The sequence below is a fragment of the Suncus etruscus genome, chromosome 2 (assembly GCF_024139225.1).
Source record: "Suncus etruscus isolate mSunEtr1 chromosome 2, mSunEtr1.pri.cur, whole genome shotgun sequence".
NCBI lineage: Eukaryota > Metazoa > Chordata > Mammalia > Eulipotyphla > Soricidae > Suncus > Suncus etruscus.
In genome coordinates, this window is record NC_064849.1 from 123,405,178 (window position 1) to 123,431,054 (window position 25,877).

The 25,877-nt window shown below is 36.8% G+C and overlaps 1 protein-coding gene and 1 non-coding gene across 2 annotated transcripts in view; both read right to left on the minus strand.

The window, feature by feature from the left end:
- Positions 1 to 531: 531 nt before the first annotated feature.
- The window catches only part of ADAMTS6 (ADAM metallopeptidase with thrombospondin type 1 motif 6), a 267,510-nt gene continuing 242,164 nt past the window's right edge, over positions 532 to 25,877 (minus strand). Inside the window, 4 exon segments of the mRNA XM_049768834.1 lie at positions 532 to 1,549; positions 14,517 to 14,673; positions 16,566 to 16,742; positions 25,299 to 25,503. Coding sequence (XP_049624791.1) covers positions 1,440 to 1,549; positions 14,517 to 14,673; positions 16,566 to 16,742; positions 25,299 to 25,503 — 649 coding nt within the window. The 3' untranslated portion in view covers positions 532 to 1,439.
- Positions 17,425 to 17,531, minus strand: LOC126003153 (U6 spliceosomal RNA). Its single transcript, XR_007493690.1, has one exon. It is a non-coding gene; the product is annotated as a U6 spliceosomal RNA (small nuclear RNA).

The window sequence follows — 25,877 nt, forward strand, 5'->3', positions numbered from 1 at the left end:
AAATCTTTTGATGATCCTGATGTGAAACTTAGGCATGAAGCGAAAGTAGAAGTGAGTCCATTTAATTTATAAGGGTTGGTCTCCTGAATTTGACTTGCCTCGGAAACTGGGTTTCACATTTATCTGTCATTCAGAGTACCCATTTCAAAATACAAAATATTTGGTGAAATAACTATTACAATCTTGCTTGATGACCTCTAGTCTTCAAGAGTTTCTTTTCTTTGGTTATTATCCATTGCCTACGTTAAAACTCATAGAAATAGCATAGGTTTGTGCCCATGCATTCAACTTCCACACACTCAAAAGGGCACACACACATTTATTTCAATATAAATAAATGTCCTTCTTTCATATCAAAGAAGGGACATCTGGAACCCATTATAATTGTCAGCCTCCAGGTCTGCCTGATTGCTACTAAGCCAGTCTCTCTCTTGCATGGTATCATCTCAGTAAGTGCGACAGGATACATGTGTCATAGTCTAACAGAACAGAAGCCCTTCTAAGGCTGGAGAGGATGTAAACACAAGTGATTTGGGTAACTCAAGTAAGAACTGAGGCATCCTGTGTGAAGGCAGTAAGGGGGCTGATACTTCCATCTCTACCATACCCCACGTCTGGCTTCGGCACGAAATGAAATGATTTTCTTTTAAAGTTTTAATGGAAATCTCAGCTTCGCTTGCACAATGGCAAGTTGGCAACTGTCTTTTAGCACTGATTTTTATAGATTTGTACAGCTGTAGTAACTGATGCACTGCTTCAATCTAAGTCTTTAATTATTGTCTGATTTAATAAAGTTTATATATGGCTCATAGCAGTGTTCAGAACTGGGGGTGGGGTTTCTAAGTTAATTAAGTGGAATGAAGAAAAATAATGCAAACTCTTTTCACTTTTGATTTATAATTGCTCCTTAAATTACAGTTCAAAGCCTGTTTGAGGATTTCAATTGTGGGTATTGTTGCAGTGAGATAAAATATAGTAAATATTTTTAAGCTCTGACTTAAGATTTCTGAATCTTCTTTACTTCCATAGTTAACCAAGTCATAACAGATACATTTTAAACAGTCTTAAATACAAATGGATTCAGTGTCATTGCTAAGTCCATAATAAAAATTATCTTAATGGTCCAAGGAGGTAAACAGGCTATTGGATTTACTCGAAAGAAAACAAACATTCCACAGTAAGCAAGTCTCCCTGTGTTGTTTGGATCTCTCCAATCTGGCATTCCCTCCTAGTACCGTGTCCAGCACTTTGGATCAATAAATCCCACTTCACAGAAGTTAAAATAATATTGAAATCCTGTCAGCTAGGGCTGACCAGTGGTTACGTTTTCCACAGGGTAATGCATCTGCAAGGACATCAATCCTCTTCCTCTGGGTGGCTCTCTTTGATGGACACGTTTCCACGATGAAATGACAAGGCTCTCTCTGGCTTTCCATGGGTCAGTGTCCTTGGCAGGTCTTACAACACATCTGTCTGAAGTATGCTCGACTGCAGAACTTGAACTTCAGCACCAGTGGGCAATAAGCCACTTTGTTCACATCTTTGCACTCTAACAAACAGGGACAGAAAATGGAAAACAATTAAGGCACGTAGACAAGTACCTAAATAAGCTCATGAGTCTGGCTGTGTGTTCAGCAAGAAACTTCTCCCCTGCCCCCAGCCATACACACACACCTCTTATATCAAACCTCCTTGGCTTGTGCATTCGGGGGGTGGTGGATTGTTTTTATTTTTAAGCATATCCTGTCTGGTACAGCCTACAAAAAACATTCTTTTGATATATTTTAGTACACATTTTTAAAAGAATGATTGCAAGGTTTTTTTCTTCCAGACTTTTATAACTACGGTGCATGCCCACTGTGTCTTGAAAGAATTACCATTTGTTGGGATAAGTGATCACTTTAGACAGCTTGGAAACATGAGTCATTTTTCTTACAGTGCTTTTATTGCTTCTTTCTCAAGGGTTATTTTATTCAGCGGTGCAAGGTTATCCAAAATCAAACATGAGTTGCATTGTTTGATACCAAAGTACACATGTCTCCAGAGAATCTCTGCATCTGTGAGGCATGGGGATGGGCCTGGGTGAATGAAAAGGATTGCTGACTGTGGCCTAGATTCAGCATCTGCACTAGACAAAGAGGAAAACTTTGAGGGGTTGGCCTTAAATGGCAGCAGTCTGTGGGTTATGGAAACATGTAGAAATGTCTTTTTTTAATTTGGAAGTGAGACATGGCCTTCTTTTTTCCTATGTGTATTTTCTCCTCAGTGCTAGAATTGCCACAGTTGAAGCCTGCAGTTTGTGCAGCCAGAAGGTGAATAAGTGATTCTTTCTCCATTTCTCCTTGGAGGTTGGTTATAGAACATGGCACTGAGGGACAGGTGGAGAGACAGGGAAATGAGTTTTTGATTCTCAGCTGCCCACACCACCCCAATCTGAACTCTCTACTGCTAATAATGACATTCTTTTCCAGTTCTTTCCTCTCCTTTCTTCTGAGAAATTGAAAATACTTTGTAAACTTAGTAATTATATTTCCACATGCCTCTCAAAATTAAATACCCCCCCCATTTTTCCAGGTGGCTATGCTGAAGCATCTTGGGTAAAATGTTTAAGATAACTTAATACTCGATAAACTCCATATTAAAAAAAAATCAAGTTTTTTTTTTTTGGTGGTTGTTTGTTATTTTCCTCCCACACCCAATGATGCTTAGGGCTTACTCCTGGCTCTGTGTTCAGTGATCCTTTCTGGGGATACTTAGAGGACTATATGTGATAGAGGGTGCTGAATCTGGGCTAGTCACATGCAAAGCAAATACCCTACATGCTGTACTATTTCTTTAATGTCAGGATCAGTTTTGTTGTTGTTTAGCTCATTTGTTTTTTTCTGGCCTCAGAAATTTACTAAATTTCCAAGAGCTCATGCATATGGTACTGGTGCCCTATGATAAATTTGGAAAATTAAATGCAAATAAGTAGGTAAATTTCCATTTCTTATAACTGAAAAATAAGGCAACAATTTAAGAGGGATAGAGAACATGCCTCACATATTTGAGGTCTGGGTTCAATTCCTTCTTTCCTCTGCCCTCACCTCCCACAGGTAAACTTTGGTGAAATAGTAAAAAGAAGTAAAATTAGAAGCCAGTCTGCCTGGGTTTAGTCTAAGGTTACCACTCCTGCACTTCAGAGCTGAATACATTGCAGTCATATATTTGGCTTCTCTTCCGATTCTGTGGCCTAGTAGGAATCTGCCATCCTCACTTTTGACATATATGTTCTATGTCAACAAATGCACTTAGAAGACATCTGATAATATAGATTATTATTATTAGTGTCACTATTCCTTATTACCATTCATCACCCTGTAACAGTGAGTTGCACTCTGATTGTCTCAATAAGGACACAGGAAGACTTGTACTGATCAAATGCCATTTGTAGCCCCAAGTCTGTTTGAAGATAAAAACATGCTATTTCTAGGGGCATAATTTTATTGGAAGGTTTATGAGTCCATTCTTAGAAAAGTTGCTGGACCAAGGACATTCTGAGAGAAGTAAAATGCAAGCATTTGCATTTATTTCTTTTTTGCTTTAGACTTGGGAATGGATTAAATGCTGGCCAATATTCTTTGCTCCTTTCTCCATTTGCCCATTCAAACAATTAGATCTAGAAAAGGGAGATCTCTTCAGTGCCTGGAGATAAAAAGGTTTTTCTTGAATGCACAGGCCCCAAAACCTGTTTTCACATGGTACTGTAGCTGGGGGACAGGAGCCAGGGGACTCAATTTCCAAAAAATTTGTCAAGTTCCCAACCAGCTTCATTCAGACAGACTCAATTCCTACCAAATAGTGTTTTGGTTTCTGGGGAAAGGACCAATGATAGGGAGGAAGGAAGGGATACTCCTGAGTCACCTGGGCATGTGGGTACCAGCAGCACAACTGTGGGAGAGTCAGATGCTATGGAGGTAGAGAGGGTAGTGCAAGCTCTGCCATAGCCCTTCATCCCTAACCCATATGTCTCCTCTGTGAAATGCAGGCATGGTGAGAACTGCTTACAGGAGTCAGACAAATGGGAGGTCCTGTCACAGTTGTCAGATCAAGTCCTTGTGTACCAGCATCAGCTTCTAAAAGTATTGAACTTCACTCATGCTGTCACTGGGTGACATGTCAAGTACAGTAGGAACAGGCTTCTAAACTCACTGGTATATCTAAAATTACCTTTTTATTCATGTAATTGTACACCATTTCATGAGGAAAGTCTAGCAAGAAAAGCAGAAGAGGTAGTGCAGGCTACTCTAAATGCCTATAACCTTAAACCCTTCTTTTCTTCTTTTTTTAAAAAAATTTTGAGGAGAGTATTTAGGGTCTCACTCAGCAATGCTCAAAATTTATACATCACTTTGTACTCAGGTATCTCACTGCCTGTGTTTAGGGAATCATACACAGTGTTGGAGACAGAAGTAGGGTTAGCTACAAGCCAGACAAGGGCTTTCCCTCCCTGTATTGTCTCTCTGCCTTCACTAGAATCCTCCTTTTAAAAAAACCATTTCCCATTATAATGTGGCAGAACAGACATTATGTTGATGATGGTTCCAAAAAACTTAGTACTAGAAAAAATAGTTCCTTAGTACTAGAATAGAACATCAACAGGAAAAAAAACTGCATTTTAATGTTGAAAATGCTGTATGGTTTTGGAGTCTCATTATATAGAAAACTTAATGTAAACTTAATAATATTAGTACCAGTTTAATATTATATTAGTGTCTTTAGTGTTTCTATCACATTTTAGCTGAGTTACAGATGATGAATTTTGGGCTCCTCATTGACTTGGTGACATATTGAGATGAAGCTGAGAGGCCTTAATTAGACCATGTTCATTAATCTGACCTATCTTCAAAGCCCACTGCAAAGAACTATTAGGTCAATACACAACCACTCTGGATCAAATCATTCTGGAAGAGACCAGAGAGATAATACAGGGTTAAGACACTTAACTTGCATACAGCCACCCCATATTTTATTTCCTCATTACCTATCACCCCCAAGCACTGCCAGGAGTGACCTATGAATATAAATATGGGTAGTCCCTGAGTCCAATTGGTCAAGCCAACACAAATCAATATGGAAAAGTTGTACTTAAATTGTAGAAGATGCCAGTGATGTCTTAACACATCATGTAAGGTTTACAACTTTGCCCAGGTCAGCTTAGGGTAGGGCAGAAAGTGGAGAACAGGGAGTGTACAGAATAGGCTAATGGTCACAACTACAGTGAGATGATTCTTTATTACCAAGCGGGAAGGTATATTTAAAGTTATACAACCAATAGGAAAACAGGATTTGCCTGCACATGGAAGGTTAAACAAAGGGAAGTAAAAATCCTTACTGATCAGGTAACATGCAGTGTATCATGTATGCAGACATGACCTTTGTGACTAAGGGAACATGATCTATGTGACTGGGGGAGCATAACCTATGTGACTAGGGAAAACATGACATATGTGATGGGGGAAAGCAGAGGTGGGCTCCATTGGGACATGCCAAATGTTTGCTCTAACAGATGCTCATCTCCCTATCCCGGAGCTGGGGTAGGACTGCCTTTGGCCTAAAGGAGCCTCCTTTCAGGAGCTTCACCAGATGGGTGTGAGAGTCTGTCCTGCTAGAGTGGCAATGTCAACAGTCATCAAGCTTGTCTCTGAAGTGTCCTGGTTTTATTATATCACATTTTGCTGCTGACATCTAAATAATAACAGAAATATTCTAAGTTCTAAGTAGTTTTAGTTCCATTTATTCAAGATAACACTAATGTAGAATGCAATATGGGCTTTGATATGGATTAAAGGCACACTGCATGTATTTTGTCTGATTGCTGGCAGCATATGTTCTTATGAGCATTATGCTAGAATCAGGGCCCTGGGTGTTGGGTGTATTGCCATACAATATTTATCTATGCTCGAGTAATATATTGTCTACAAAAGAGTAACTACACAGAAATCTATTCAAAGGTTCTTTAGGTTAGAATCTCTTTTCAGTATGATTCTACCATTATAGTTATACCATTATACTACTAATAGTTGATCTATTTTACAGATCTTAACTATCATACTTCATACAGCTACTCTTACATTTCTGATGTTTTTGTTTGTTTATTTTGGGGCCACAGCCAGCCAGGTTCAGGACTTACTCCTAACTCTGAATTGAGGAATCACACCTGGTGGCCACAGCAGATCAAACCTGGGTCAGCTGTGTGAAAAGCAAATGGCTACCCATTATGCTAGCACTCCATCCCTACATTTATTGTTTTTTAAATTATGAAATTTCTGTTAAAAGGCTGAGGGTTTGAAGACAAAGATGACCAATTTTTCCTATACTATCATCACATATCAGTGAAGACGCTCCTGGAAGAAGAATGATAAGACATTTTTTTTTTATTTATGAGGCTACTGGAAAGGTAGCAGTGACCTTGAAGTGTAGCCTAGTGTCTAGGATCTGAAACTGTGGGTAACCTGAATATAGAGTGTCACAACAAACTATATAAAGTGTTTAAGAATAAATTTCTTTATAATTTACTACCAGTAATGTTTTACTTGTATATACCTATTTTACATATCTATATATATGGGGTAACAAAAGTATTTCTAGGTAAAAATGGGTTTTAGATAAAAAAAATTCAAGCTGTCCAAAACTAGATAAATGATTATAATAATAACTTTTTGGTTTTATAACAATGGGGTTCACTAGTAATACAGGTTTTAGTAGATACAAAATTAGATAAATGAATTTATAGGAAACAGATTAATTAATCTACTTATCATGAATGTGCCAATGGGATTTCTCCAGGGACTTAATATAAGTCCTTCAAAGTCCTAAACTAACAGAAAAAATTTCAAGATATACTGAACAGAGGGCTATGAATTTTGAATGCAACAGGATTTTAGGTGCTTTGTGGGTTTGAAGACTGATTGGATCTATAGGAGTGCAAGCGTGACTCTTATCATAAGATGTTTCAAAAGCTTGCTCAAATGGAATCACTGGAAATCATCTGAGTTACACGGTACAAGGGCAGTGCCTTCTATAATCAGATTAGATCAGCATTTCTCAACCAGAGCCACGGTGGAAATACCCCAGACAGTAGTTCAAGGGGATAACAGCTGAAAATTGCATACATGGAGGGGCCATGGTACAAGACTAAGAGGCCAGCTGACATTAAGGTTGGAAAGGGGGTCATGGTTGGTAAAGTATTGATAAGCACAGAGTTAGACCATTCAACATCCTCTTCTAGAAATACATTCTTTTTTTGCTGCCTGCAAGTTCTTTATGTGATTCAGAGGAAGAACCCAAGAGTAGAGACTTAGAACTAAAGTATCTGGAGGGTCTGTCTATGGAATTCCAAATGTAGAACCAGTTGTATCTCTGCCAAACTTTCCAAGGAGAGTAGAGCCTGATGGAAAGTGAGGTGGCAGAGGCTATACATATGGGTGGGTGTGGAAGGTGGGACAAAGGCATATGAATTCAGCATATTTATCTGGATAAAACTTGTTGAATCCTTGGTTCAGAGACTCACTTATGAAATTGATATAACTCATTATAATGAAAATAACACTCCTACTTCTTAAACCTTGATGAAAAATGATATAAGTGAGGGAATTTATTCTGATTTTATCTTTCATAGACTGTCATTCTCTTTTATTTTCTGTTCACTTGCAAGACATACCTGGTGGTGCTTATACTACTGATTTAGTGTTCATAGTCACCCTGCAATACTGGGTGGACTATACAGTGATAAAACTTCATTCTCCTGCCTACAAATTATGCACTCAACCCTCACTGAGCTATTTCTTTGGCCCTCTCAGTTTTTACTTATTTAATCTTATTTCCTGATGCCACGCACATTCAACTTTGTGACAAAATTGAATCCAATTTTCCTTAGAAATGTGGGCCCGGAGAGATAGCACAGTGGCGTTTGCCTTGCAAGCAGCTGATCCAGGACCAAAGATGGTTGGTTCGAATCCCGGTGTCCCATATGGTCCCCCGTGCCTGCCAGGAGTTATTTCTGAGCAGACAGCCAGGAGTAACCCCTGAGCATCGCCGGGTGTGGCCCCAAAACCAAAAAAAAAAAAAAAGAAATAAGACAACCATGTCTATGAACCTACATCTAAGGCAAATTGGAAGGAAAGAAGGAAGGGGGAGGAAGGAAAGGAGAAAGAGGAAGGAAGGGAGAGAGGGAGGGAGGAGGGAAGAGAGGGAGTGAGGGAGAGAAAGAAAGGGAGGAAAAAAGAAAAAGAGGGAGAGAAGAAAAGAAGAAGAAGGGAAGGAAAAGGAGGAGGAAGAAGAAAAGAAGAAAGAAAAGAAGAAGAGAAGAAGAAGAAGAAGAAGAAGAAGAAGAAGAAGAAGAAGAAGAAGAAGAAGAAGAAGAAGAAGAAGAAGAAGAAGAAGAAGAAGAAGAAGTGTTTTTTTTTTCATTTTATATTTGAAGTTAGTCTTCTAATAATCTTCACTGGTCCTTTCACTGATTCTAATATATTAGTCATTTCTTATAAACTCCAATTCAACAACAATTTTGTTTTAGGGATATGAGGAGACTTCTGGAGCTTCTTAGACTTTCTTAGCCATTTACTTGAAGGAGACAGACCCACCAAACCACTGATCAACAGTTCAGGCTAGTAAACAACTACACAGTAACCACACCTTTCCTGAGCTGGTCACCAACTCAAGGAATAACCTGGCAGCAATAAATACTAAATGACAGAGGACCTGGTGCTACTGAGATACTGAAAAGACTCAACACATAAACTACAAGGGAACCTGAAACTGCATAAAGATGACTAAAATGGCATTTGGGATAAAGTTTCAGGTGAGCTTGTGTATGTTAGTCCCAGCTGCCACATGCACTGAAAAATTACTTTGAGCAGTATAGACATGCTCAATGTGTCTATAATTCACTCTCAGCAGCAATGTAGTGTTCCCCTCATCAGTGGCAGTCTGTCAAGATCAAGTATATGATGCTTTAACTCTTTGCTGAAGCCTTACAGAAATAAAAACCTAAAGCAGATGTTGAATATGGCAAATCAAATCGCCCTCTTTCTTCACTATTCCTATCACTATTTAGGTTTTTTCTTTTTTTAATATATTTTTTATTTAAACACCTTGATTATACATGATTTTGTTTGGGTTTCAGTCTGTAAAGAACACCACCCATCACCAGTGCAACATTCCCATCACCAATGTCCCAAGTCTCCCTGCTCCCCACCCAACCCCCGCCTGTAGTCTAGACAGACTTTCTATTTCCTTCATACATTCTCATTATTAGGATAGTTCAACATGTAGTTATTTCTCTAACAAAACTCATCACTGTTTCTGGTGAGCTTCATGAGGTGAGCTGTAACTTCCAGCCCTTCTCTCTTTTGTGTATTTTTCTTAAAACCCATAGATGAGTGAGACCATTCTGTGTTTTTCTCTCTTTCTCTCTGACATTTCACTCAGCATAATAGATTCCATGTACATCCATGTATAGGTAAATTTCATGACTTCATCTCTCCTGACAGCTGCATAATATTCCATTCTGTATATGTACCAGTTTCTTTAGCCATTTATCTGTTGAAGGGTATCTTGATTGTTTCCAGAATCTTGCTATGGTAAATAGTGCTGCAATGAATATAGGTGTAAGGAAGGGATTTTTGTATTGTATTTTTGTGTTCCTAGGGTATATTCCTAGGAGTGGTATGGCTGGATCGTATGGGAGCTCGATTTCCAGTTTTTGGAGGAATCTCCATACCGCTTTCCATAAAGGTTGAACTAGACGGCATTCCCACCAGCAGTGGATAAGAGTTCCTTTCTCTCCACACAGGTTTTTTCTTCATACTTACTTAGGGGTTTCTTCTCCTTACTATTCAAAGAATATATTTTAAAAGCAAGTTTAGCTAAAAAAGTTTTTGCAAGATGGAATCAGTATTGAGGGTAAGAAGCTTGCCTTGCACATGGCCAGTTAGGTCATGGTCAGTACCTGGTGCCTTGAATACCACCAGGAGAGATACTTGAGAAAAAAGTCAGGAAGAAGGAAACCATGAATACTCCCAGGTATGTATCAAAACTAAAAGAAAAAAATATTTATGCTAAACTACAAATAGTGGTTATCTGTTCTAAGACACTTTCAATTTTGCTACACATTTAAATTATTTTATATATATTTTATTATATATTTTATATATTTATATATAATATGTATTATATATAACTTATATAACATCTAATTTATATATAATATTTATATATTTTATTATATATATATTGCTTTGGGCCACACCCTGTGATGCTCAGGATTACTCCTGCCTTTGTGCTCAGCTCCTGGCTCAAGGGACCGTATGGGACACTGGGGGATCAAACCGCAGTTCATCCTAAGTTAGACGCATGCAAGGCAAAAGCCCTACCGCTGTGCTATCGTTCCGGTCCCTTTATTTTATATTTTTGAAGAAATGATTGGAAAGAAAATCATTTTCTAAGATGTGGTAATTAAAACACATCTCAGTTAGAGGCTGGAGCAATGGCACAAGTGATAAGGCATCTAGAACCGACCATGGTTCAATTCCTCTGGCATCCTATATGGTTCCCCAAGCCAGGAGCAATTTATGAATGCATAGCCAAGTGTAACCCCTGAGCATCACCGAGTGTGGCTCAAAAACCAAAAAAAAAAAAAAAAAAAAAAAAGATTTTATCAGTTAATTTTTTCATGTAAAAGTAAAAGGTGATATTTTTGACTCTGGGAGGCATTGTCTTTTCCCCCACTTCATCTTGGGTATAGCTGAATTCATTTTTCCTTGCTCAATCCTTGCAAACCCTATCATATTATTCTCATTTCTTTGAACTAAGACCTCTGCTCTCTTGAAAGCTGTATCAATGGCACATTTCATCATACTATGGTCAGAAATACAATCTAATTAAACTGTTTTATCTGCTTCTCCAGAGTACACATTGGGTTTTTCCAAGTACACCTTCATACTAACTCAAATACAAGGGAATTTGTTAACTTGATTGGATCCAAAAGGTTAAAGTCAACGTTCAGATCTCTTGTTATTGTGTTAATGACTCTACATAACCCATTTTCCTTGCACGTTTGTTAAAGCTTCATTTCTGTCAGACTATAACCTATAAAAATATTTGAATTTTCCATAATGAATGTCAGAAGTAGACTTTAACAAACATTCAATAACTGGTTACTGATGTACACTTTATAACACATATGTAGTAGCTTTAGAATTTATGATTTAATATATACTACAGACTACTGGGAAGCTGATATAACAAGAACATGCTGTATTACAATAGACATAAGATTTGTACTTTGAACTCTTTTTTACCTTTTTCGTTTTTTGTGTCACACCCAGTGGTGTAACTCATGGGTTACTCCTGGCTCTGCACTAAGAAATTACTCCTGGCAGGCTCGGGGGTCCACATAGGATGCCAGGGATTAAATTCCGGTCAGCCTTGTGCAAGGCAAACACCCTACCTGCTGTGCTATTGCTCCATCCCCTGTGTATTGAATTTTTTTTAAGTTTTAAATTTATGAATTCCACATGGGGTGGGGGGGGAAAGGTTGCTGGGGATTAAATCTAGGTCTCCTACATGCAAGGTACTAACCACTGAGCTGTTTTATTGACCCTTTTAAATCTATTTTTAAATGGTTTTATGGTTTGGGGCTACACCCAGCTGTGCTCTTGGTTCTGCTCGCAAATCACTCTGGGTGAGGTTCAGGAAATCATATGGGGTGTTGAGGATAGAACCAAGGTTTATTGCATGTAAAGCAAGGGCCCATCCTCTCTGGCCCTTAAATCTAAAGATAGAAATACTTTTTCAAGTGAGTCAACGGCGTTACATGACAACAATCCAAAGATTTGTCAGCTTTTCAAGATGAATAATTTCCTAAAATTTTCTATTTTAGAGAAGTCTAAAATATGTTCTTAACTGCTTATTTCAGATAACTATTTATAGGAGGTGATTTGATTAGGCAAATTAAACATTCATAAAGAGTTTCTCTCAATAATTTTCTTTTGGAATTGATTGATTCAAGATACCACAGATACACACCTGTCCATTTTAAGATGATTTTTCTTTTTGGGAGGAGTGTGGTGGGAGCTTATACCCACAGTACTCAGGGATCACTCCTGTCAGTCATCAAGGATTGAACTTGGAGCAGGTCACAAACAAGTCAAGTGTCCAGCCCTTAGTTAATTTCTTTTAAAGCAGAAATCAGTGCACTTGCAAATGGTAGTCAGAACATAAAAAATGCCATGCTATTTTCTGCAGCAAAGCTTATGTATTATAATTATCTACTATATATAACTTTTGAAGAATTATAAAAATGAAGCTTTGACTATGATATGTATGTGTGTATAGGTGAGGGTATGTCAATAAGTCAGCATTGATTAAGCCTTAATTTATTCAGGCTGATAGTAATGCCAGAAACATCTCTACGTTATAACCAGAATTTCTGTTTCTTTACTTTAAGATAGTAAGTAAGAATAGTATAGAAATGTAGTTGAAACAAACATGCCCTTGGGCTTTGCTAAAAGGGAGTTCAAACTTTGACTATCACCTCAGTTTTATAATCTGAGAAAGTCTTTATTATTTGTTTGTTTTGCTTTTCTGTTTTGGAGCCACACTCAGTGGTGCTCAGAGATTACTCCTGGTAGGCTTGGGGGACCATATGAGAAGCTGGGGATCGAGTCCGGGTGCCACATGCAAGTCAAATGCTCTACCCACTATACTATCTCTCCAGCCCAGAAAAATCTATTTTTAGTAGTATCACCTACTCTCAGAAGGTTGTCATGATTATATAGGACACAGAGATATAATTTACATTATTTATATGTAAAATGGATAGTAAGTATAAAATGCCTAATATGATAGTAAAATTTGTAGTTAGGGGACCAGAGAGATAATACATGAAGTAAGATACTTGCATAGCTGTGTCTGAACCCAGTTCAATGCCCAGCATTACACATGATTCCCCTAAAAACAACAGAGGTGCTTCCAAAAAACATCAAGAAATAATTTATGAATATCACTGTTTGGTCCTCAAACAAATATAAATAAATAGAAAAAATATAGTTACATCTCCTTCTTCTTCTACTTTAATATTTTATTTTTCAATTCTGAAAGAAAAACATATCCAAGTCCTTGTGATAAATTGCTGGTCATTTAACACGGTGGATGTTTTTGTAAAAATCTTACAGGAGAGAAATATCTTTATTTGGACTATTTAAGATATTTCTCAAAGAAAAATACTATTGTTCATTATGGTATTTTGAATTCTTCTTTATAGAAGAATCTAGATTTCCAGAATGTCCCATAAAAAGGCCCCCCCAAAAGAGTAGAAATCATTAGTTTCAGAAATTTTGCAAATTAAAATCATGATTCTGAATTAATATAAGACCTAGATATTTCTCTCAAAAACTGAATAATACGATACCTACACAGTGCTGAGGTTGAAACATGAAAACCTTATTATTTGCAAAGATGTAGTTCTTTGCATCCTGTCACACAAGATGAATATCCTTCCAAAAATAAAATTCCCAATGGAAACATTTTAAAATAGAGAATGAATTTTTAAAAATCCATTAAGTTAAACTTAATCACATTAAAAGTAATATGTCTTATTTTATGACCATATAATTTTCTTTGGGAAAACAATAACAAATTATATTTGGAATAGTTCTTTGTGTTTGTTTTGTTTTCTTAAGCAGAGGCCTAAAGCTCATTTTCTTACATGATTTATTTATTTAAATCTATGGTTTCAGAAGTTGAAGTACCTCTTTTCAAAGGAGAAGAGTTTGTGAGCTTTATGATTATGCCCTATTTGTTTCCATATTCTCTATAGTTTATTTATTTATTTATTATTATTATTTTTTTTTTAGGGGGGGATGTTGCGGGAAGGGACACACCTGGCAGTGCTCAGATGTTCCTCCTGGCTCTGCACTCAGAAATCATTCCTGTCTTAGGGAACCATAAGGGAACCCAGGTTCACTTGCAAGGCAAGCACCCTATGCATTGTACTATCCTCCAGTCCCTCCCTATAGTTTCTGATAGAGCGCTTTTCACAAGTGTATGTACTTAATTATTTCTTACTTATATTTTTTTTATTGGTGACTGGGATTGAGCCCCAAACTTTAAACATACAGACAAGTGCTCCACTACTGAGCTATATTCATGGCCCCAAAAGTACATGTAGTTAAGAGATATTTTAAAAAATCCATCTCAATATATTTAGCACAAGTCGAAACTAAAATGTGAGACAGGATATGACCTTAGAGATTATCCAGTTAGTCACATGAATATTCACGCTAGAAGTGAAAGTATCTCACACAGTTAGTGCAAGACTCAGGAATAATGGAGGCTTACTATTACATATCCAGTATCTATACAGATTTTTACAAGTTCTCTAAACAAACTATAAGCCAACAGTGGTTTGATGGAGGTACTTTAAACTGAACTGTTTAGCTGAGTCATTAAAGACTTGTCCCTGGGTTACTCACCTTCAGTATTTGAAATGGGGGCACTGTCACATTTGCTTTCACACTGTTGCATTGATGGAGGCCGAACAGTTTCAGGACAGTCATTAGATGCCTGCCCAGTGTAGGAGAGACATTGCACAGTCCGCATTTGTTGTCCAAGGCCACATTGAGCAGAACACTAAACCCCAAAACACAGAAACAATTATTTTTAAGAGGTAAAAATATACAATGCCCATAGTCATACAGCTAGGTTAGTCTGACCATATCTATGTCTTTGTTACATTATCTTTTGAGACTATCTTTTGAGACTAACAGTTTTTCTTGGTCAGATTGTCTTTATTAACTCATTTTACTATAGACAGAATAGGTTTGGAAACTCATGGATTATGTTATTTTCCTAGACAATGGAAGCTAGAGAGATCCTAGCTAACAACTGATCAAGATCTCGCAGATGATTGTTCTAACAGTTCTAAGTGGGGATGGTAAACACTACCAGAAATATGATAAGAACATAATGGTGAAATATAATAATCAAAGATTATTATCACTATAATAAATTATTATCGATTATTGACAGTGATGTTGTTTCCTACTTAAGGACATGCAGACAATCTGATGGTCACTACAGTATTATATATACACATGATCAGAATATTAAATCAATAGGAAAAGTTTCCATGGGGCTTGGTGAAGAGGTTGTTATTTTTGTCTTAACAACAAGATATTTATTTTGCTTAAATAAATACCTTGAGTTTTCATGGGACTGCCAGCACACAAATCATAAGAACTCATTTTGAGCTGCTGGGGATTCTGTAACTTTAGGGGTATTTAAATTTAGCATCACATGGTGATACTCTAGACTTACTCCTGGCTCTGTGCTAAGGAATCACTCCTGGTGGGTTCAGGGGTGCCAGGAATTGAACTTGGGTTAGCCACATACAAGGTAAACATTCTATCTGTTATACTATCACTCCAGCTCGGATACAGAAACTTCAGAATTAAAGTTATTCTTAGTGGCTTGTTTAGCTGGGAGTGATAAGCTGTCCAGTCAGAGAATAAAACTGAAACACGTCTTTGGTCCTGTCAACCAGAATACCAGAAGCCTGTGAGGTTTGTGAGGAAAATGAAAAGCAGTTACCTGAAGCCAAAAATGGCAATGGTGATGTTCACTAGGTAAACAAACGGAGGCCCTATTTGATTTCTTTCCATTCTTATCCTTCATTTATTGGGACTAAGCAAAGAGCATATATATTTATTTGCCTTTCTGGAGACTTGAAAAATCATTACCTTCTTCCAACTCTAACAAAAGAGGTGTAGAAAACTACTAAATAAGTAAGTACTTTTTAAAACGCTAATCATAAAAAGTTTTTATTTATTTATTTTGGGTATGGGCCACACCCAGCAGTGCTGAGTTTATTCCTGGCTCTGTGCTTAGGGAACACTCCTGGTGAACTCAGCGGACCATAGTGGGAGCCAGGGATGGATCCCAGGTCTGTTGCATGCAAGGCAAACACCTTACTTGCTGTACTATCACTCTGACCCCTGAAATGTCATTTTTTTAATTCCAATTTTAATAAGGAATGACAGGCTTACTACTGATATATTTACATCTTATTGAGTCTCAGATATTTTCAAAGGACTCACTACAAGATTAATTATAATACCACAGAAAGGGTCTTAATTACAGAAATGTTCTTTCTGTAAATTTTATTTTATTTTTATTTTTTGCTTTTTGGGCCACACCCGGTGATGCTCAGGGTTATTCCTGGCTATGTGCTCAGAAATCGCTCCTGGCTTGGGGGACCATATGGGACGCCGGGGGATCATACCGCATGTGGTCCATCCTAAGCTAGCGCAGAGAAGTCGCCTTAATGTTGGGCTCTGATGAGCCAAGGTTTTAGGGAGAATACAGGTTTGGGAGAGACGACTGTGGCTCTATGGCCACAGATACTCTGTAGGGCCACCCAGATTATCTACATTTCTGTGTCATTTTAATCATCTCCGGAGTCCTTCAGAATCTCAAGTATTTCAAGGTGTTGAAAGAACCTACAGACCAGCTAGCTGCCTTACCTGTCCCCAGTCTCCAGTCACCCAGCGAGGAGGAGGACAGCGGCCCAGACTGCAGCGCATGCGGACAGGGGGCTTGCTCTCCTCTGGACACTGAGCAGCTGGGAAAGTTTTAGAAAGATCACTGCTCTTGCACAGAACAATTCGATGCTTGAATCCAGGACCACACTTGGGAGTGCACTGGAAGTAAAACAAATACTAATAAATAAAAACAGTCTGAAGGGTGAAACATTTGAGAAGTCTTTTTTAAAGTAAGTATGTGTTTGAATCTATATACTGCATACACACTTTATTCTAGGAAGCCTCACAGAAAGGAACATTCCTTACGTGTTGTTTTTTAAAGTACTTTTTATCTTCTTCCCTACGGTCTTCAAGAGCTAAATTTTTTTTTTATTGTGAGTAGATTTATTCCAACCCATCCTTTACCACAGTCATCTGTGATAAGATTTGTCCTTATCTTGCTGGGTGTAGGGTGTAGTCTTAAAAGATATCTTAATGTTAGCAAACCACAAGACGTGTCTTTGTAAAGCAAGAAGTTAATTAGATGTATATTGTTATACAATAGTAGCTAAGAGTACATAGTCACTGGTGAGAACTTATTATATAGAATATTATGGACTTTTTCCATTCATCGGTTAAAAATAATGCTTTGAATGTACTTGAGTTAACTTGTCAATTCCTACTATGTCATAGAGCCTCTTAATTGACCTCTCAGGTTATGGAATACTATTCCTAGAATTATCTATTTAAGCATGGTGGCTAAATAAAGCTCTCCAGCAATGTCCCTTGCTCTTCCTTAAAGTCTGTAATTCCTCCCAGTCAGGTGAAAACCATATTAACCACTGTTTTTGGTTTTTTTTTTTTTAATATGAAACGCTTCACAAATTTGCGTGTCATCCTTGCGCAGGAGCCATGCTAATCTTCTCTGTATAGTTCCAATTTTAGTATATGTGCTGCCGAAACGAGCACAACCACTGTTTTTTAAAGTCCTGTTTCTATACCTTTTATTGAAAAAAAAAACAAACAAAAACGAACACCTAAAAACATTTTAGGATCTTCTATATAAACTACATCAGACTAGTGGGATAGGAAGGAGCAGCAAGCATAAAAATGTGTGTAAGGGGGATAGACAATATATAAATTCTGTGTCCTTAATCCTCATTTGTCTCTTTTATAATTATGCAAGTACATGTGTGTTTTATCACTTCTTGACAGTCAGTATACTCCTTAAATTATTTCATTTGTTTTATCTTTGTTTGGGGTTATACCTAACAGTGCTCAGGGCTTATTCCTGGCTTTCATCAGAAGGCTTTGAGTATGATTTCAGTCTCCTTCCCTCTACATACACACATCCACATTCATGTGTCCATTTACTCTAATAAATATAAAAGAATATATCTGAAAAAATTATTTTCATTCACTATCAGGTAAATCAAGACTAATTACAGGATTAGAGGTACTTTATTGAACACTTTACTGAGTGGCTTTGCCAGAGGAAATTATCGAGCTGCTACATATTAAAGAAAAGAAAATTAGGAATCTTTTTTCATGTGGAAACTCAAGGATTGCATGAATACTTCATCACACTGACAGTCAAAGCAGAATTTATTTCCTCTAATTGAGCAGAAGTTTTCTTAAAATGCATTCTAAATAGGATAACTTCTAGTTCTTTCCAAGATGACTCCAAAGGAGGCTTTTAGTTTGGAACTTGGAGATCAAGAGAGATTCCTGATCACAATTCTCCTTTTCACAGCCAAATTAACATGCTTATTTCCAGCTGCTGTCTCACTCTTCACATATAATTAATCACAGATTCAATTAAGCCAACCCCTATGCCTCTCTCAGATCTGTTGCTCTCTGTCTTCACTGCCATGAACCTCACTTTAGAAAATAGCATTTCCTATGTTTGGTATTGCAATGACTTTCTAACAGGCCTTCTTGTCTTTGCTCGTAGCTCATCCTATCTGCTCTTTCTAAAGTATAAATCCAATTAGATTGCTTTGTGATTAAAAAAGAAAAGTCCTTCTATGGCTTACTGCCATCTCAAGACTAACATTTAAACTTTTTTACAAGTGCTTACTGTACTCCAATAGGAAGACTTTGCCTATGTCACATAAAATACTTTGCAATATTCCCTTGGGCTAGTCTGGTATTAAACTAGTGCTGCTGCTGATGCTACCATGGCTCTCTCTAATAAACCATATATACTTAGGTTTGTGCTAAGTGTTCTAATTTACAGTCATAATAAAAATTCTGTGTAATAACTATCATTTTTTATTTCCAAATGAATACACCTCAAGTAAACGGCCAGTAGAATCAGCAGCTATGAAATGGTAGGCCTGATGCTAAGGCCTATTGAGTGTTTCCTGGATATTAGATAGCTCTATCACTTTATATTTCAAGAAACCAAGACATGCAAACATGATCTCTGTCTCTACATTCTGTTGAAGAATGAAGCCCTGGTTTCTCTCTTAAGCAGACTTCATTTGTGTCTGGGTCTCTTATCATTATATCAAATTTCCTCCATATTTCATCATGTTAGAAGTCAAAATCTTACAGAACTGTCACCTTTGAATGTTAATAATATAGTGGATAATAATGCTATTACTGTTTTTCTTTCCAGTAGAGCTTTACAGTTTATACCTTCATCAAAATTCAGTAGAGTGATAAAGTTGGAACTAAATCCTAAAATGCATAATTTAGCTTTTTGTGTCAACAGAAACAAATTTATGAGATTACATAAGCAGTGTTAATTATTATAAAATCAATTGAGATAAATTATGAGAGAATAGAAGGGTTCTTCAGACTTTAGAGAAATAGGCAGAAACACTTTATAGGAAATTCAAGTTGAATTTTGAGTTACAATTAGCATTTCATATTGGGAAGATTTATTAAAAAATGCATTTGTGTCACTACCTACCACACTTCACATTTTAAAAGCATGCATATGTATTTAAAGCATGGGACACAAGTCTCTTGCTTATGCTAATATCTTTTTCCAGTAGCAAGAATCCCCCATTATTTGAAGACTGTAGTAATATCTAGCAGTCTTTCCTAAGAGTCTATGCCAATATTCTGCTTGCAATTAAGAGGGGCAGACAATGCAAGGATAGACGATTCATTCATCTGTATATGTGAAGTCCCCATGAAAACAAGACAAAACCAAATAAATAAGATTGATAATAGGGGAAAGAATAAAAACACAAGGCAACATTCAGATTTATTTTAGGTCAAATGATCTATGCTATTGCCTGTCATAATCTACCTAATCCTCAGGAAAACCTCAGAAAAAACTCATTTCACATTCATTTCATAGGTGGGCAAGTGGAACACTGAAAAATACTGATGAATTTCCCATGTCAGGTTCCTACTGGAATAAAGCTCTAAAAAATAAACACACAAAGACATGTGGAATGATGTTCTGTTATATGCAAAGCTGAACACTTTCTGAAGTAAGAAGTCATATTTTAAATATCTACAGCCAAAATTCCACTAAATAAGCTAAGCATATTTATTCTTATCCTACTGGATACAGGGAAATTATCAAGAAAGTTATTCTGCCATATTTGAGTCAATGGATACAACAGCTCTGAGCCTCTCAAATTTGACCACAAACATCATATGTCTGTAGACAAAATTTCAATTATAGTCTTAGCAAATACTGCATTTTTAAAGGATAATAAAATTAAATGTCTAAAAAATTTTTGTAAAAATTAATAAAGTCTTGGGGATGCCACTTAAGACAACTTTACTCTAAGTGGAACTTTATCCTGCAAATTCTTCTGACCTTACATCAGATATGTTCAAGCAGAGATGGCTCTCAGCTTATTTTTATTTTTACTTCTCTCTGCTTTATTTAGTTACATTCATCTTTGCCTCTTTTTAGCCTTCTGATAAACAAATGTTTGTCTATCTGACAGCCTTATTTTTATTTAGCTATCTAAAATAAATAAATAAATAAATTCCAGAAAAGCAAGAGATAGCCATGATTGTGCACACAATTACTGGAATGTTAATGTTTATGTATGTTTTAGGACATTCTACAGTGGCAATCTCTGGTCTATCCTTATATGAAGGGTATATATTTTGCACTGCCTTTATGTAATAAAATTGATTAATAATAATTGGAAACTGAGTATTTAGGTCAGTAATCATTTTTTAAAAGATTGAAATTAATTTATAATTTTTGTTAGTTTTGTTTGGGGTTCACATTTGGCAGTGTTCAGGGCTTATTCCTGACTTTGGATTCAGAATCATTCCTGGCAGGGCATGGGGGACTTATAAAGTGCCAAAGATTGAAACTGGGCTGGTCATATACAAGGCAGGTGCCCTACCCCATAATACAACTGTTATAAATATTAAAATTCATTCATTCATTCTCATAATCAACCATGAGATAGCTGGGAGAAGAAAAATTATTCATTAGTAACATTATTCTCAGTATTGCAGGGAAATATTTATTCTTTCTCTTTAATATATGCCAGAATTCATAATTATTTAAAAATCTAACCTAATCATTTGTTTTTTGTTTCCTTCTCAATGAAAAGAGGTGATTTTTATAAGACACAGATAGGCTTTAGCACAATGTTATATGATCAAAAAAGAAAAAACACATTTTCAGATAAAAAGCATTTGAAATCATGCTAGGGAAAATAACTTGTAAAGGACAGCAATACTTATGCTTAGGATTAGATTGAGTTCTTTTTGAAGGGGGATTTAATTTCCTTAGTTATCAAGCTAGAACCAAGAAAAAAAACAAGTAAAGTTATGATGTAAAAACAAAGCCCATTTATCTGCAGGTAGATCCACTGATCTCAATTTATCTTAAGTAAAGAAATCTAAATGTAAGTCCTATAAAACAAATTGAGCATGAAGTTAAGTCTTCTACTTGTTCCCCCAGAATGGCAAGAAACAAATCTTTGAGAATGGGCACTCTGTGGGAGTCAAAGTAATGTTGTAGATATAGCAAAAAACTGGGCCGGGGATTTCATCCCCAGCATGTAGCAATACTTTCAATAGTTATATGCCAAGTCTGGTGCAAAAACTGAAAACCTATTTAAATCTAACGTAGCTTGACTGATCTAAAAAATGAGGCAAGATTATAGGAAATGCAGAAGTCATGGCTCCTTTAGTCACACAAAAGGTGGCCCAAGCAGTGTTTTCCATCCAGGTAATTTGGTTCCTTTTCTCCCTTATAAATATGGGGTGGGTGGGTTTAACAGATGGGAGGAAAAATGAGTTCCTGGCATTGGAACAATAGACATTTCATAGGAAAGCAGCAGCAAAGGGAAAAATAAAATGGTCAAAGGGTCAATTCCTCTACACACAGCATGTTTTCACCAATTGAACCTCACCCTTGTGATCAGCAGAGCTCAGACAACTTAGAATTAGAAGTCAGGAGGGAGTAGCAAGAGCAAGCGAAGCTTTTATGAGTATCTGAAAGAGCACTGTGTGAGGTATTTGCAAACAATAACTGAAAGAGATAGAATGGTGTCTACTCTTAAGTTGAACCTTTCACTTACTTTGCACTAGTGAAAAGTACTGTCCTATGGAAGAGCAGACCCCTTTTTTCACTTTGTTCAGAAACCAATGTTCAGAAATGAATGCCACTTAAGACTATTTACTTTTAAATCATTGAGGGAAGATTTTATATCCAAGTAGCCAAGGAAATGAAAAGATTATAGTATACCTCCTCCTTTGAAACATTTCACCAGAATCTTGAGACAGTTAAGACAGCATATCTTGACCCATGATAACTACAAAACAATATTCCTGCATTGACTATGAAAATAGCAATTTTTAAATTTGATTTTATATTGTTTGGGGCCTCAGAGCTAAGTTCTCAGGCCTTTGCACTCAAGAATCTTTTATGGCAGGAACCACTTGGGATTCTGAAGATTTAATCTAAATTGGAATTCAACATGCAAGACAAGCACCCAACTTGCTGTACTATTCTCCAGCCCCCAAATATAATGCTTTGTTTGGGATTGACTGGCCCTACATGTGCATGTCACAACATTGTACCACCTCTTCCCTCTATGCTTTGGCTTGAATGTCTTGAAGAAGAGCAGGTAAATTATTGAAAGGCCCTTTGGTTAACCAATGGTTAACTTTAGGCAGCTTCCCAGAGTGCTGTAAAGCCTCTTAGAGACATCTGAGCAAGTCACATCTAATAGTGGATAGGTAGGATTCGAAAATAAATTTAAGAGTAGAGTAACTACAGTCTACATAAGATTGTATTTAAAAAACACCCTTCAAAAAATAAATAAATAAAAGAAAGACGATTTCCCAAGGGGAAAAAAAAACACCCTTCAAATGATAATTGGAATGAAAACATAACAATATGTGCAACCTGTTTCTCAGTGATATTTGGTTGTTTTGTTTGTTTGTTTAGTTTTTGGTTTTTGGGTCATACCTGGCAGCACTCAGGGGTTACTCCTGGCTCTAGGCTCAGAAATCACTCAGGGGACCATATGGGGTTCCAGGATTTGAACCACTGTCCTTCTGCATCTAAAGCAAATGCCTTACCACTGTGCTATCTCTCTGGCCTTATATTTGGTTGTTTTATGGTTAAAAATAGTGACACAAAAAATGTAGGTCAAGAGACCACTGTGATGAGTCTGCATGTGAAGAGGCTTTAGTGTTTTGTGATGGGCAGCTGATGCTTACTAACTTGTGCATTTTTCTCCACTTTCTGTAAAAGGTTAATGGTATGCAGAATTCTATATCATGCCTTCTTGTTATTTATCTCTACTTCATTCAATCTCAATGCTGTTTAATCTTTAAAACAAACTTTTCCCACCTAATTTTCACCACACAATCTTTGTATTTCTGTTCAGTATTTCCCTGAAATACTAAAAAGGAATACTTTCTCTAGCTTCCTTCCAATTTTCCCTACTTTAAATCTTACAACCCTCAACATTTAGTTTAAATTACCTGCCTCTGCATCAACTCTAAAATCTCTAATCCTACTCCAGGCCATTTTGACCTTTAGCTAAGAACTTCCTTCCACCCCATCACTATATTAAAAACTATCCTTATTCTCTAGTTTCCCAAATAGTTATTTTCCCAATCTCCTAGTAGTCTTTTGTATCCTAGAAGATATTCCATAGTACCTTCGAGAGTATTGTTATGCTTAATAAAACCTATAACTTTAAAGCTCTTATAGCTACTCATTAGATTTCCCTGTTACAGTTTTCCAATAACACATTTGTTCTCATTATCAGTGATTATTGATGTGCTTAAATTTTTAATATGCACAACTTTGAAACATACATTTCTTGTCAATGAATTTAGTCTTTTGAATGAAATTAGGGGGCAGTCAACTAGATGAACAGAAGAGTTCATGCTGTTTTCCATAACTATTGAATGAATACTTCCATGAATATTTTTACATTTGATTGAAATGCAAATAAAAATTGGGTAGGGACAATATAGTTCTGAAGCTAGACTATTACCAGAAAAGTTGAAAAAACACTCCCAATTCCTGCCAAAGATTTCATGAATAATGGCAAATGGTCAGATTCTCCATTTCAATATACCGTCTTAAACACATACTCTTATTTTGCCCTGTACTTCTAGCAAAATAAGGCCCTCAACTTGTAAGATTGATGGGAGAGTTATATTCAGAGGTTACTGAAAAACAATGTTCATAATTGGAGGGACAAACTTATGAAGTCTATGGGAAATACCCAAAGGAAATTCATCAAACAGGAAATGCATCCATTTTACTAACTTCAGAAAATTGTCTTTCATATATAGTCAGGTACACCTCTTTTTCACATTTACCACCACTACTATGTAAGCATCAGGCTCTATGGGAAATGTGGAGAGTTTTATGATGTATATATGTGTATGCCTTATGGAAACTGAGGAATGAAGCATTAAATTGAACCACCTACCCATTTTTCATTAGACCATATTCTTTTCCAAAAGCCTCTGGATTTTATTGGGTTAAAATTATTATCTTAGCTAAGTTACCTTCACCGATCATGTAAAGAAAGATAATGATAAAATTTGGTTTGATTCTGCTGTTATAAGGCTCAACTTCATGCTTCTTCCTCAGATGCAATAGAATTAAATATATATGTATAATAAGTGACACTAAATAGATAAGATTTGTGCCTAAGAATTAAGTAGCTAGATTTGGAAAAATAGATATAACAAATCACTAATTCTGAGTCTCTGATGCTACCCAAGAATATCTTGAGTTGAAAAATGCATGATGGGGCCAGAGAGATAGCACAGCGGCGTTTGCCTTGCAAGCAGCCGATCCAGGACCTAAGGTGGTTGGTTCGAATCCTGGCATCCCATATGGTCCCCAGTGCCTGCCAGGGGCTATTTCTGAGCAGATAGCCAGGAGTAACCCATGAGCACCTCCAGGTGTGGCCCAAAAACCAAAAAACAAAACAAAACAACAACAACAACAAAACAAAAACTAAAAAAACACATGCTATGCACATTCACTGTTATACTTGTTAATATCATTTTAAGATCATTTTAAGTCAAACTGATGACTAGAGTTTTTCAGTTTTCTTGACTACCATAATCCCATACCTCCCCATACCCTCTTATTTCTTGACAAGCAAAATACAATATAACATGGCCCAATTCACTGTCATGCAGTCCTTACTTGTTGGGTTCTAAGATGCTCACATGCTCAGGTGTCCTTAATATTAAATGCTTTGGTATTGATAGTTAAGACATCTCAAAACATATAGCCTCAGATTTCCTTACTTCTGACCAGTCCAGCGCCACCCACTGAGGTGGACATGACTGGTTGTTGCAGAGCTCGTTTTCAATAGGCCGGTGTGTTAAACAACCACTGTAGTCCAGTGTCTCCTCCTCAGATGGTCCGATCTTCCTGATGCAAAGCACTGCCCTGGAACGCATTCCACCATCACAGGTCTTGCTACACTCCAGCCAATCTCCAATGAACCACCTGCAGTAAGAAGAGTAAGAAACACAGATAAGCACTTCTTTAGAGGAGGTAACAAAGCCAAAGATTTATGGATGAGGAGAAGTACTTTTATTACCAGAATCTACCTTTTTTCTAGAAGGACTGGTGGATAAAACAAATGACAAATAGAAGTGATACCAAGAAAAAGATTATTCATTAGCAATAATCTTCGAAAGTTTAGTATATATTGGGAGGACAGAGAGATATTATAGCAGGTAGGGAATTTTCCAGGCACATGGCTGACCCAGACTTGATCCCCAATGCCCCATCTGGTCTGCTGAGTCCTGCTGGAAGTGTAGAGCTAAAAGTAAACCATCAGCACTGCTGGCTGTGGCCCCCCATAAAATAAAACAAAA